Here is a 12,531-nt window from a genome sequence, read left to right as displayed (position 1 = left end):
CCCTGAGCCGCTCACACCCGCCCTGCCCTGAGCCCGCAAGCGGCAGCGCCGCGCAGGTGATCGCGGGCACCGCGAGGCTCCGAGGGACTGAAGCTCCGGGAAGGTGACGGCGGCTCCATGCTGGGAGCGAGTGCCACCGGCGTCTGCTTGCGCACGACCCGCCGAGCTCCGGGTGACGGGAGCAGGCGCTTCTGATGAGTTTCCCAGAGCCCGGGATCTGAACGCCAACGCCGCCGCGCTCCTCGCCCGTCACAGCCACCGCTGCCCGGTTCCGCTCCACCCTCCCCGAGACCTCCGATGGAAGCCGCGTGCAACAGGTCAGTTCGCGGAACCGCCGCTCGTTTCCCTCCTCCCTCTCCTCGCTGCCTCAACCGGGCGGCAGCGAGCAGCGGCAGCGGTACCGACAGCTGCTCCGGGAGCGCGGGCATCCCGCTGCTCCGCCCGGGACGAAGCCGGCTGCGGGCGGCGGGACGGGCGGGAGCATCCCTCTCGCCTCCCCCCGCGCCTTCCTCAGCCGCATCCGCCGCCGCGGACCTGCCCTGCCGGGGAGCAGAGCGACGGCTCTGCCGCTAAGCGCGCTACCGTCCCACGCCTATCGATCGGCTCCCAATTCGCACACGGGAGCGGGTCGGGCGCTTTCCCTCGCTCGCCCGGGTCCGCGCGGGGGACGTCGCCCGCCGACCGTCCCCTTTTTCCCTTTCCTCGCAGCATGGCCCTCGAGAGGCTCGGGGAAGCCCTGCGCGGCACCCCGCCCCTGCAGAGCTCCCTGCTGCTCCTACTGTGCCTGCTCGCCGCCGTGCACCTGGGCAAGCTCCTCCTGCAGCGGCGGCGTCGGCGGCGGCTGGGCGAGCGCCGGGCGCCCCCGGGCCCCTTCCCGTGGCCGCTGATCGGGAACGCGGCGCAGCTGGGCAGCGCCCCGCACCTCTCCTTCGCGCGCCTGGCCAGCACGTACGGCGCCGTGTTCCAGCTGCGCCTGGGGCGCTGGCCCGTGGTGGTGCTGAACGGCGAGAGCGCCATCCGCCAGGCGCTCGTCCGCCAGGGGGCCGCCTTCGCCGGCCGGCCGGCTTTCCCCTCGTTCCGCCTGGTGTCGGGCGGGCGCAGCCTGGCCTTCGGCGGCTACTCGGAGCTCTGGAAGCTGCACCGCCGCGCGGCGCACGCCACGGTGCGCGCCTTCTCCACCGGCAGCCCGGCCACGCGCCGCCTGCTGGAACGGCACCTGCTGGGCGAGGCGCGAGCGCTGGTGGCGCTGCTGGTGCGGGGCAGCGCGGGCGGCGCCTTCCTCGACCCGTCGCGGGTGCTGGTGGTGGCGGTGGCCAACGTGATGAGCGCGCTCTGCTTCGGCCGCCGCTACAGCCACGGCGACGGCGAGTTCCTGCGCCTGGTGGGCCGCAACGAGCAGTTCGGGCGCACCGTGGGCGCCGGCAGCCTGGTGGACGCGCTGCCCTGGCTGCAACGCTTCCCCAGCCCCGTGCGCGCCGCCTACCGCGCCTTCCGCGACCTCAACCGCGACTTCTACGGCTTCGTCCGCGGCAAGTTCCTGCAGCACCAGCGCAGCCTGCGCCCGGGGGCGGCCCCCCGCGACATGATGGACGCCTTCATCCGCCTGCAGCGCGAGCAGCCGCGGCTGCAGCTCGAGCACGTGCCCGCCACCGTCACCGACATCTTCGGCGCCAGCCAGGACACGCTCTCCACGGCGCTGCTCTGGCTCCTCATCTTCCTCATCAGGTGGGCGCTCCGCTCCTGCAGCGGCGGCAGGGCACGGGAGCAAGGGGGGTCGCGGGGAAAAGGGGGCCGTTAGTTAACACGGGGGCTCTGGGAAGCCCTCCAGAAAATCGTAATAATTACAAAAAATAATAGTACAAAACCTACTCTGGTAACGTTGCATAAGGAGCGGCTGGCAAAAAGGCAGCGGAGTAAAAGCCGAAAGCAACGGATTTTAGCAGGTCAAGATCAAGGAGATCATAGGAACAGGATAACAGCCGCTTAGGGGAGATAAAGAGTTCGTGCACTGGGTTACAAGCCCGCTATTATGCTGCTGCCCGTAACGTGTGCCTGCGCCAGGATTGCGTGACCTGGGGAAAGCTCCCCAGAAGCGCCCAGGCAGAGCTAAGGGAAAATGCACGAATATTTGGATGGTGCTTGCTTAACGTGAAGTCTGGACAGTCTGGCACACTGCAAGACGGTGGTCTTTAAATACACCGTAAAGAAAACATTTTGATAGTAATTGTAGAAGCGTAAACAACTCCTGAGTGGGATGTTCTCAAAGCTGTCCTGACAGTTATGAGCAGAGCAGGGAATGGTCGGTTCCCTCTGTATGCCGTACACCTATTGGTAAACTTCCTGCTAGCTAAAAGAAGCCACATGCAGAGACAAAACACCAAGCTCCCATTCTGACAGAAAGCCCCAAATTGAGGACAAAGGTAATCTTTGCTATAGAATGGATTTTCAAAATTGGGTCAGAACATTCAGTTTCAGGATGTTATTTCACTTTTTACATTTAAAATTGATTACGTGTGACATTAAGGAAAAAACTGAGCAAAGCCAAATGACACTATTGTGTAGAAAACTTGAATCCCTCCCTCAAAGTTTTCTGTCAAGATTTGCATGTTCTTGCAACGCATTTAAGCTTTGCTCAGACTGCGCAATGTAGAGGAGGGGTGAGATTCTGTGAGAAGTGTTGAGAGCATGTGCTGTTTTAAAAAAATGAAACCCTCTGACAGCACGACGTATGTACACACGCTTACTTTAAATGACAGGTATCCAAAAGTGCAGGCTAAAATGCAAGAAGAAGTGGACAGGATTGTTGGGAGAGACCGCCTGCCCTGTGCTGAAGATCAGCCTCACTTGCCCTACATCGTGGCTTTCCTGTACGAATCCATGCGTTTCAGCAGCTTCGTGCCTGTGACCATCCCTCACGCCACCACGACCAACACGTTCATCATGGGCTACCTCATTCCCAAGGACACCGTCATATTTGTCAATCAGTGGTCAGTGAATCACGATCCAGCTAAGTGGTCCAACCCAGAGGATTTCGATCCAACGAGATTCCTGGATGAGAACGGCTTCATCAATAAAGATCTCACCAGCAGTGTGATGATTTTCTCAATGGGGAAACGGCGGTGTATTGGAGAGGAATTATCCAAGGTGCAGCTGTTTCTCTTTACTTCCATTCTCGTGCATCAGTGCCATTTCACTGCTAATCCAAACGAGGATCCTAAAATGGACTACACTTACGGGTTGACCATCAAACCCAAGCCGTTCACCTTGAATGTCACACTTAGAGATACTATGGATTTGCTTGATAAGGCTGTCCAAAGACTGCAAGCAGAGAAAACAGCCAACGAAAATCAGCCGTCGGCAAACACCTAAGCGCCGAGCCTTGAAAGATGCTCCTCTCTTTTTAGAATTACATAAGTTATAGTTTGCTTTGTTTTGCTGATCTTTTTGGAAAACAGCCAACATTGAAGGTACAAGAGCAGGAAGGAAAACTTCACAAGTCATAATTCAGTCCTCTTTAATTCTAGAGGGAGAGCCAGGGGGATGATTTAATGTACTAAATGATAAAACATATGCCATTTGAAAGTAAGCCTTTCATTTTCTTGCGTGTTCACAAAGTTGCCATTGTAAAGCACACTTTATCCACTGACTGGTTGGAGCATCTCTGGAAACTGCGGGTGCAATCCTCACCATGTTTCCACGCACTCTGCCTTAACTCTAAGTTTGCCTTCAGTGACTCCACATCCCAAAGTAAAATTCCTTATAAAAACAAAGCAGAACACAAAAACAAGGCAATGGTTTGAACACTGCAGCCTCTCTCTGAATTCATTCTACTGCAACCTGCTGTAAGCATACGGCAAGTCCCGTGTTGTGACTGCTGGGATGTGTATTAATGCCTTGAGAATAAACGTTTAAATGATTTTTGGTAAAATGCCAATGTAAAATCTTGCCTTTAGCTTTCCAAAGTGTTTACATAAATGGCTAAAAAATTACTTGCTTTTGAGCACAACATTTTAAAATACCATTCGTATTTTATGTGAGAACAAACAATGTCCCAGTACAGTGACTTGTCATTGAAGCTTGAAAAGAAAGATCAGATTTGATACATCATCAAGTGGTAAGCGTGATATAATGCATGTGCTGATATATTCATTAGTATGAATGAAATAGATATTTGAATTAGAAAGCTGTTGTAAAGGAAAAGCTGAACTTTGTGTCTTTCTAGCAAAGAGTAAACGACCTGTTCTTCAGCACGTAGGTAAGTCTGTTATAGATTCATGTGTGCCAAGGTACGTAGAAATAACAATTTGAGGTTCTGCATTGAAACCCTCATGTCACAAGCCTCAAGTAATGCACGCAGCACATACAGCCTGGCCCACTGGTCAGTCTGTTAGCTCAAGTTAATGCTATTATCCTAAATTAACTGTATACTGTTAATTTGCTTGTTGATTTGCTTGAAACAAAGCCTCAGGAAGAAAGCTAACATATTGTGTCCCGAATAACTGAGCAAATTAAATTGAGCAAAAAATAAAAAATAAAAAAGAACTTCCAACTTTTTTTTTTGAGGCAAAAGTCATCAAGTTAAGAAAAAATCACTACTATTTTGAAGTAGAATATATACTTGAAACTTCAGAGCCTTAAACTTCTGGCTAATGTTTGTGCACACAAAGCAGCATGTATTTCTCTAAAGAAGGAACTGTCACATCTAAATGCCTGATTTTGAGAAGTGTTGGATATTTCCTAGGAGATACAGATCGCCTTCAGTTACATACAAGATCTATCAGAAATGAGAGCATCTCAGAAGACTTAGTGTGATCAAGGACAAAATAAGGTTTTAGTAGACGTAGAAAAATAGGGGCTAAAATATAAAGTAGCTGTGCTGAGACCCTAGCAAGTGCAGATGTGCATCTCATAGATAGCCAGTCTTCATCCTGTTGGCAGCAGTGACAGTACTCATGCTGACAGAGGTAAGAGCTGGCTTAGTGGTACCATCATGGCCTTCTCAAATAGAAACTTCACTATTGATTTTAATAACCTGAACTAAGTCTAAAAGTATTGTTCCATACCCCCATGTAGTACTGCTACACCTGTTGAACATCTCTGATTTTAAATGGCATTGATCCTCTTTTTTCAAAGCTAAAAAAAAAAACCCTCTTCCATGCAAAAGGAGTAACCTCAGGTGTTTTTCTGAATTACATGTCTGTGATATCCCAGAACTTAGCCTATACCTGTGAAAAGCTTTATATGATATTCAGCATTTTCATATGGAGATCTACATTAGATCCATTTGTAGCAAGACAGTTTTCTTCGTACCTTTATATCATTATTAAAAAAAAAAAGTATAGAGGATATAACCTACAACTGAATAGTTAGTCTAACTCAAAGATCACTAATTATTATTTTAATTAAAAAAAAGCTTTTGCAGTTTTGTACTCTTCCAAAAGCTTTAACTACTCATTGGCTACTAATGCAGCTTCCACTCACACTGCTCACATCTGTCGGGGTCACAAATTATATAGCTGTTGGCCAATTAGTGCCTCATTTAACCTGCAAAGTTACTCCAATTTAGTAGCACCCAGTTAGAATGTGTTGCAGTTTGTTCAGTGAGCTAACTTGTATGGTCATTCTGAGATGATTCATCGTGTTACCAAAATATTAAATAAAATTATTCTTGTACTGGCTTTGCTTTGTTTGTGATTTGTCAGTGACACTGATTTGGAAAGTATTACAATTTTAGACAGTTTTTGCTCATACACCTTTCACCCTCTTTTGAGTTTTAAGGTTTTTCTGCATCCTGCACTTAGATCTTTCTCAGGCTTCCCTGCTCATTCACACCTTAGTGCCTGCATTAAGCTTCTTTGTATGCCTTGCTAATTACATTCCCTGCTGCTCTTCTCAACATCTGAATTCTCAGCATCTTTTGCTTTCTTCTCATACCTGCCAATCTCCTATGTTATCTTCCTCTCTCTGGCATTTCACTTTTACCTCTGTCTCCTCTGATTTCAAGCCCACAAACTGGTTCTCCCTTCTTTCTTTCCCCTGTCTGTACCTAGTGCTAGCATCTATACATTCTCAACGTTGGATCCCCACCAGTGTAGTTGGGCCAATTTGTTCTGTTACAGCCTTAGTGTAACCAGGAGCCCCAGGAAAGAAATCTCAGGGCCAAGCAGCCCTTTGCATTCCCCCGCTGTGCAACCTGCCACAAAGTCAAGACCATCCCGTGGTGAGGATTGCCCTACACTGTGTGTGTAAAACGCTTCCTCACCATGCAGCCCTCCCCTTTGCCTCCTTCTCCACAAGGCTGCTTACCTCAGGCAAAATGTTCACATCTTCCCTCCCAAAAGCTGGGAGGAGAAGAAACATAGACTCGTAGAATGGCCTGGGTTGAAAAGGACCATAATGATCATCCAGTTTCAACACCCCTGCTGTGTGCAGGGTCTCCAACCACCAGACCAGGCTGCCCAGAGCCACATCCAGTCTGGCCTTTGAATGCCTCCAGGGATAGGGCGTTCGCAACCTCCTTGGGCAACCTGTTCCAGTGCATCACCTCCCTCTGAATGAAAAACTTCCTCCTAATATCTAACCTACAGGGCACACTGAAGAAGACTTAAAATACCCCCTAAAAGCAGCTACGAACCTGTGGGATAGATTCCATGTACAAAGACACCGCATGCAATGCATGCACGGCTTAGACAGACCAGTGGGACACACAGCAAAAGTACAGCACAAGCATGCTCCCTGGGGAAAGACTCAGGGGCATTACCACAAGGTCAGGAGTTAAGTCTACACTGCCCCTGTGAGGTCACTTGTCTTGGGGGCAAGGTCATACCTAACAGCAGACCACAAACATCTCGTGTGATTTTGTGTTTGCCCCATCACTGCCTCACTCAGCAGCCTGTGACTGGATGTCATCGCAGCAATACTAGGCAAGTACGTGTTGTGCTTTCTTCATGAAATACCGCACAAAATGAACGGAGCTGAAATAGCTGTGTTGAATACAGTTGCTTTCCCATCTAAATCTTCATGCTTGGGTTGCAGTGGTTACCGTGGGCCAGGAAAACCAAATGTCAACTCACGTCTGCTTTCCATATGCCTGCACACAGCTGGTGCGTCTCCCAGAATTTTAGAAACACCTTCACAATTCAGGTTAAGTGACTAAAGGAAGCACGGAGAGAATTTGGGATAACCACATGTTCCTTGGAAAACCAGTAGCTGTCAGACCACTGCATTACGTAACAAAGAGGAGAAGCAAGTAGGCCAGTGAGTTGAGATAAAATACATTTATACTGTCCATGTGCACCATTACATTCCTCATGAAATCAGTAGTTAAATAAGCAGGCTTCAGCAGAAGGCAGTTCAGAGTGGTTGAAGCAAAGGGCAAAAATAAAACAATATGATGTTCATCAGAACTTGAGACACAACCACTGCTAGAAAGAGGAGAGGGGAGTTCAATGCAGAACCAGCTCTCAATACCAGCATGGTGCAATGAAACCAAATGGAAATTCACAGCAACAAATTCCAACTAGTTTTGCATTTAATCCAGTCTGTTTTTGTGAGTGGCAGGAGCTGATGCATAGGGCTGCCTGTAGGAGAGAAAGACCAGGCATTTTATATTGTACCTGAGAGTAGTTGAGGAATTAACCATGGAAAGTGAATGGTCAACAAAAATTTCACCAAGCTAAATGGTTAACATTCACTTTCGTTTCATCTTTAGCTTGGTGAAATTTTACTTTGATCTCCCATTGATCCACACAAAGAATCCAAGTTGGGATGACAGTGAAGATGGACCTGGCTGTTTTGCAGATGAAGTGAAAGGCTGGATTCTGAATGGTGCTGCTATTTTGATATGCGACACAGCACAGATGCAGCATCTCAAATTTCAGCAATAACTGCTGTTTACTGCTTTGCATTTTTGCAACTGAGTTTTTCGTGTTGCAGTCACTTGTACTGAGACCAACTGTCCGGTGAAAATAATCTCAGCACTGAGCACAAACAACCCCAAAGCATTTAAGTAGTCTGTAGTTGATGTTTTGATATCCTCCTTTAGGGCTTTTTGCCAGCTTTTCAGACAGCTCCACTAGCAAAAAAGTTGCTTGTTTTTTCAGTGTTGCCCTATCCTTCAAAACCTTGAGCAAGTCTTACTCCTGCCTGACAGGACAGAACTAGAGATAACTAAAGCAAATAAGTCTCCCAATTTCCCCAACTCTTTCCATGCTGAACACATTCATCAATGGAATTAACTTAGAAAACACAGGATGCTGAAGCATTTCAACTGCAAATGTGAAGCAGGAGGGAATGTATGTACATGGGACTATTAGAAGTACACAGATCAACTGCAGATCGACATAGGAGTGGCTGAGAGCTGGCAGATGTTGAACATGTTGGAAGACCCTCCAGCTAGGGAGGAACTGTGCACAGCTTCCCTGACAGGTAAAGAGAGGCAGAGGCTTTATGCACAGTACTTCAGGGTGAGAATAGCAGGAGTTCCACATGGCATTAGAGAGGTTGATCCACATCAGCAACAGGGAGCATCAGAGAGCACCTGGACCAGACCTTACCATCACACCAGGCTGATGACAGAAAGAACCACCAGTTTCACAGAAACCCCAGGCAAACTAGGGATGTTGAAATGATAGCTCCCCACTGCCTGTCACCTCAAGTAATAGAGTTGGGAAGCGGCATTTTCAACAATGGCTCACGTTTTATTGTCAAGGAGTATTCTACAAGAATAAAGATTACTTCCCCCATTTCCCTTTTCCCAACCTGAGCTCGGATTAGAGCATAGCACTCATTGCACAGAAGCAGGATTCTAATCCTCTCATAATAAATGGGATTAAATGTAACCATATTTCCTGTGTTTAAAATAACAGAACAACTTCCACTTATTTGGACTACTCTCTACTCAAGTGCAGTGGCGAGACTCCTTCATTCCCATTAAAAACAACATACATGACAACTGTGACTTGACAAAGCAGATATGACTTGCAGTCATCTGCAGAACAGCATGAAACAATGCTCCATACTCCTTTTACACTTTGCACTTCGAAGCTGCAGTTTGAAAATTTAGTTCTATTGTAACTCTTATTTTTGATTGAGCTTTTTCATTCCAGAAATAAACAAATCATGAACTATAAAGATATCAATCCTTTGCAGTTCAGGAAATTTGAATAGTTCAGTTCAACTATAAATGAAAACATCATTCGAGATTAAACTCAGACTTCACAAAAACTACTTTCCCTAATGAAAACTGAGCTTCCTGAATGAAGCCTTGCCACATTTCAGTAAAACTCTTTTCCCTGCCTTCATTCATACCTGCAGCTGCCAGAACACGGAGTCACACTGCAGCTTGCTCCAACACACAACAGGGTTCATCCGACCAGCTGGATGAAGATGCTCCACCCCAGGACAACATGCTTTGCAGTAAAGCTTTCTAGGCAGCCCTTCTGACTGGTAGGAAGACTGAAACCTTCCAGCAAGAAGTCTGATTCCTGCTGGCAACCAAACACCCAGTTCCGTGCACACAGACCCACAGCACACTGACAGTATCATCCTCTGCATTTTAAGCATAAGTCAGCGTCTAATTTCCTCAAAGCCATCAGCAGGGCCAGAATTCAAAGCATTTGGCTGATGATGTGTTCACTATACAACACTTCCAAATACCTTCATGCCTGCCAGCAGTCAGAAAGATTCCTTTCATACCTTCACATTATCACTCACATTAATACAATGTTTTCCTGCTGGAGTAGCTCTAGTCTGTTCCCAGAAAAAGTGCATACAATAGTTTTCATTCATTTCATAATAAAGTTCATTTTAAAAAAATCATAAAACTGTCTACAGCTGAACTGAACCCTTTTGGGAAGTTTTTAGAACACAAAGATGCTCCATCAATTGCCTGAAAGTAAAAAAGATAAGTAAAAACCGGATACCGAAAATAAACTTCTGTTCTAAGAAGAACAAGTGCTTTCTCCTAGGTTTATAAAAAGTCAATGAATTAAGTGACTGGGGCTCTTCATAGCCCCAGACTGGGTCCTGATCCTTTGTATCCAGCATCATTTTCCTTACTAAAAATCCAAGCAGCAGGACATCGCGCATCCTTACATTTACATGCAGCCAAGGTGTTTGTACAACAATTAATAAATTCTCCTCTGAAGATTTGCTACCCCTTCCTTTTCTTCAGGTATTTCTCTGAAACATCTAGAACTCGTTTGCCATCTGAAGTTTTAATCAGTTATTTAATTGAACTTTAGTCATTTATAATAATATAAAAATAATGCCTGATCTGTTGTTGCGTTTTTTGTTGTTTTTATTTTTAGAGCAGGCACCACCTGCTTGTCTTCTGGGAAAATCCAGCAAGGTTTGGCCACGTGTGAATAGAAGCAATAGTTCTTCAGACTCAACAGCAAAGATTTTGTACGTGCAAAGGAACAAGCATAGGGAAAAGAGGGGCAGGGAGAGAGGGAGAGAGAGGGAGAAGCAGAGCAACAACAAAATAACGGGCCACAGAAAATAGAGAGAGATGTGTCATCTAGAGGAGAACAAGCACGTTCAAACATTCATTTGTGCCACCCTCGGGTACAACAGCCCAGTTCATGGAGCAATACCGACTGTGCAGGTTCAGAGAGCCAGCCCTTGCCCCACTGCCTTCCCGTGTCCCACACCGCCTGGGAGGCCTCGTCTGCACCACAACCGCGCAGGTCACGTCTGAGTTGCTTTTAATGTGGCAGGAGCCGATCCCCGCTGAGAGCTGTGTGTCAGCGCCACTGTGAACCTCTGACCCCAGCTGCCCTAATGCCACCAGCCAAGTTCTCACATGCTCAGCAGAACCACCAGCGTGACCTTGCTAACATGAGCTTGAATGATTTCCTAATGCACTTAAACCTTTCCGCAGAACCTCAGAAACCACAAATTGTAATTCATGACAAAAGACACCAATACCCCTGAAGATGGTAATTCCTCCCATCTGCCCTTTTATCTCCTCTGGCTGGGAGCACAGGCAGCCTGCTGACAACGAACACCCACCTTTGGGGGATTGATGACCCATGTTCTTCCCCACCGCTCACCATATGGTACAGACACATCTGCTTTGTTCAGAAGCAGATGCATTAAGCTACCAGACCACCTTGGTAGTGCAGAGAGATAAGGAGAACAACCCCTCAATGAGCCACTCTGATTTAACAAGGCCACACTGTAGCATCTACCCTCATTTAACTAATGCCACAAATCACAGCACAGATAAGGTGGGAAGGGCCCTCTGGGTCACCTGGACCAACCCCATGCCTGAACAGGGTGGGCCACAGGAGCTGGTCTGCTGGCTCTGCTTTCACACTAACTACTCAAACCACAGTCTTTCCCCTCACTTGTTTTCCTTTTATTTTCCCCTCTAGCAAACACACTGTAAATACTATGTTTACCACTGACTTGCTTTCCATTGCTCTTGAAGTGAAAGCCATATGAGCAACTCAATGGGGAATCTCCTGTTGTCCTCAGTAGTGCTTCTCCTCAGCACTGCTCCGCTGCTGCCTGAGGATAAAGGTTCCCTCGCCTTCACCTTCCTTCAAAAAGCTCCCACTGAGGCAGGAAGAGGAGGAGAAAATCTAAGACAGCCTTTGCTGCCTGCCTCCTGTTGTTCCGAGCTGGATTTTATGCATATTTGCTCCCTGTTTCAGCATATAACGGAGAGCATCTGCCTGCCCAGAGCAATCTGTCACAGGCTCTCCTGCTGCTGAGCAGAGCCAGCACACCATCCATGCCTCCCTCAGATGTTCCTGTTTTCAGAGCTAATAGGAACCACATGTACTGCTGGTTCTCCCTGCAGACCCCGGCCAGCTCTGCTCACATGGGGGGGGGGGGGGGGGGGGGGTTGGAATCTCTACCTGACCTCAAGACTGCTGCAGGGTGCTCCAAGCCCAGGCTCCAGCCTGGAGCTGCCAGCACACAGGTATGGCCTACAGGTGAGGAGAGGAAAAGACAGAGCAACTTATTTGCTAACACCAAAGTCCCTAACCTGGCCATGACATTTTAATGCCTATTTACTGGGTGTGTGTCAAAAATTAAATTATGAAACAAATTTCATCTGCTGATCCAAATCTTGACAGAGGAAATTCAGAGCACTTGAAAAATCACCACTCTGTGTTTTGGCTTCTGGTATTTCCCTTTCCTCTCTCTCCTTGCTCAAAGGTTGGTCACAATCCCTCACTGCAGCTTTGCTCCTCCAGAGCCCTGAAGCTTTCTGCCGAATTGTCCACACAGGCATCAAAACCATACCTCTGATTTTGCAGAAGCTTTCACTACCACTTTCACTGCACAGAAACATTTCCTTACAGAGCTTCTCCAGAATAAGCCTTCATAACATGCAACAGAAATTGCCTTCAAATTCATTAGAAGGTACAAAATGGTTTTGGCGCAAATGCCAAATTTATTGCCTGTTTAGTTCTGACTGCTCAATGGCAGCAGCATTAGAAAATACAGACATGCTTTTTTCAAGGGAGCAGCCTTCAACCCATGCTCAGTAATCAGTCTGCGCTTCTACATGAA

The 12,531-nt window shown here is 47.7% G+C and overlaps 1 protein-coding gene across 1 annotated transcript; it reads left to right on the top strand.

Moving 5' to 3' along the window:
* Nucleotides 1–297: 297 nt before the first annotated feature.
* CYP1B1 (cytochrome P450 family 1 subfamily B member 1) lies at nt 298–3,369 on the top strand (the record flags this gene model as incomplete). Its single annotated transcript, XM_079550303.1, has 3 exons — nt 298–317; nt 709–1,725; nt 2,757–3,369. 3 exons carry the CDS (start codon nt 298–300, stop codon nt 3,367–3,369), a joined length of 1,650 nt encoding a protein of 549 aa, XP_079406429.1.
* Nucleotides 3,370–12,531: the final 9,162 nt, after the last annotated feature.

The sequence above is a fragment of the Tetrao urogallus genome, assembly GCF_951394365.1.
Source record: "Tetrao urogallus genome assembly, chromosome: 2".
NCBI classification, from domain to species: domain Eukaryota; kingdom Metazoa; phylum Chordata; class Aves; order Galliformes; family Phasianidae; genus Tetrao; species Tetrao urogallus.
Note: the sequence above shows the minus strand (reverse complement) of the source record. Positions and strands in the feature narration are given on the sequence as shown.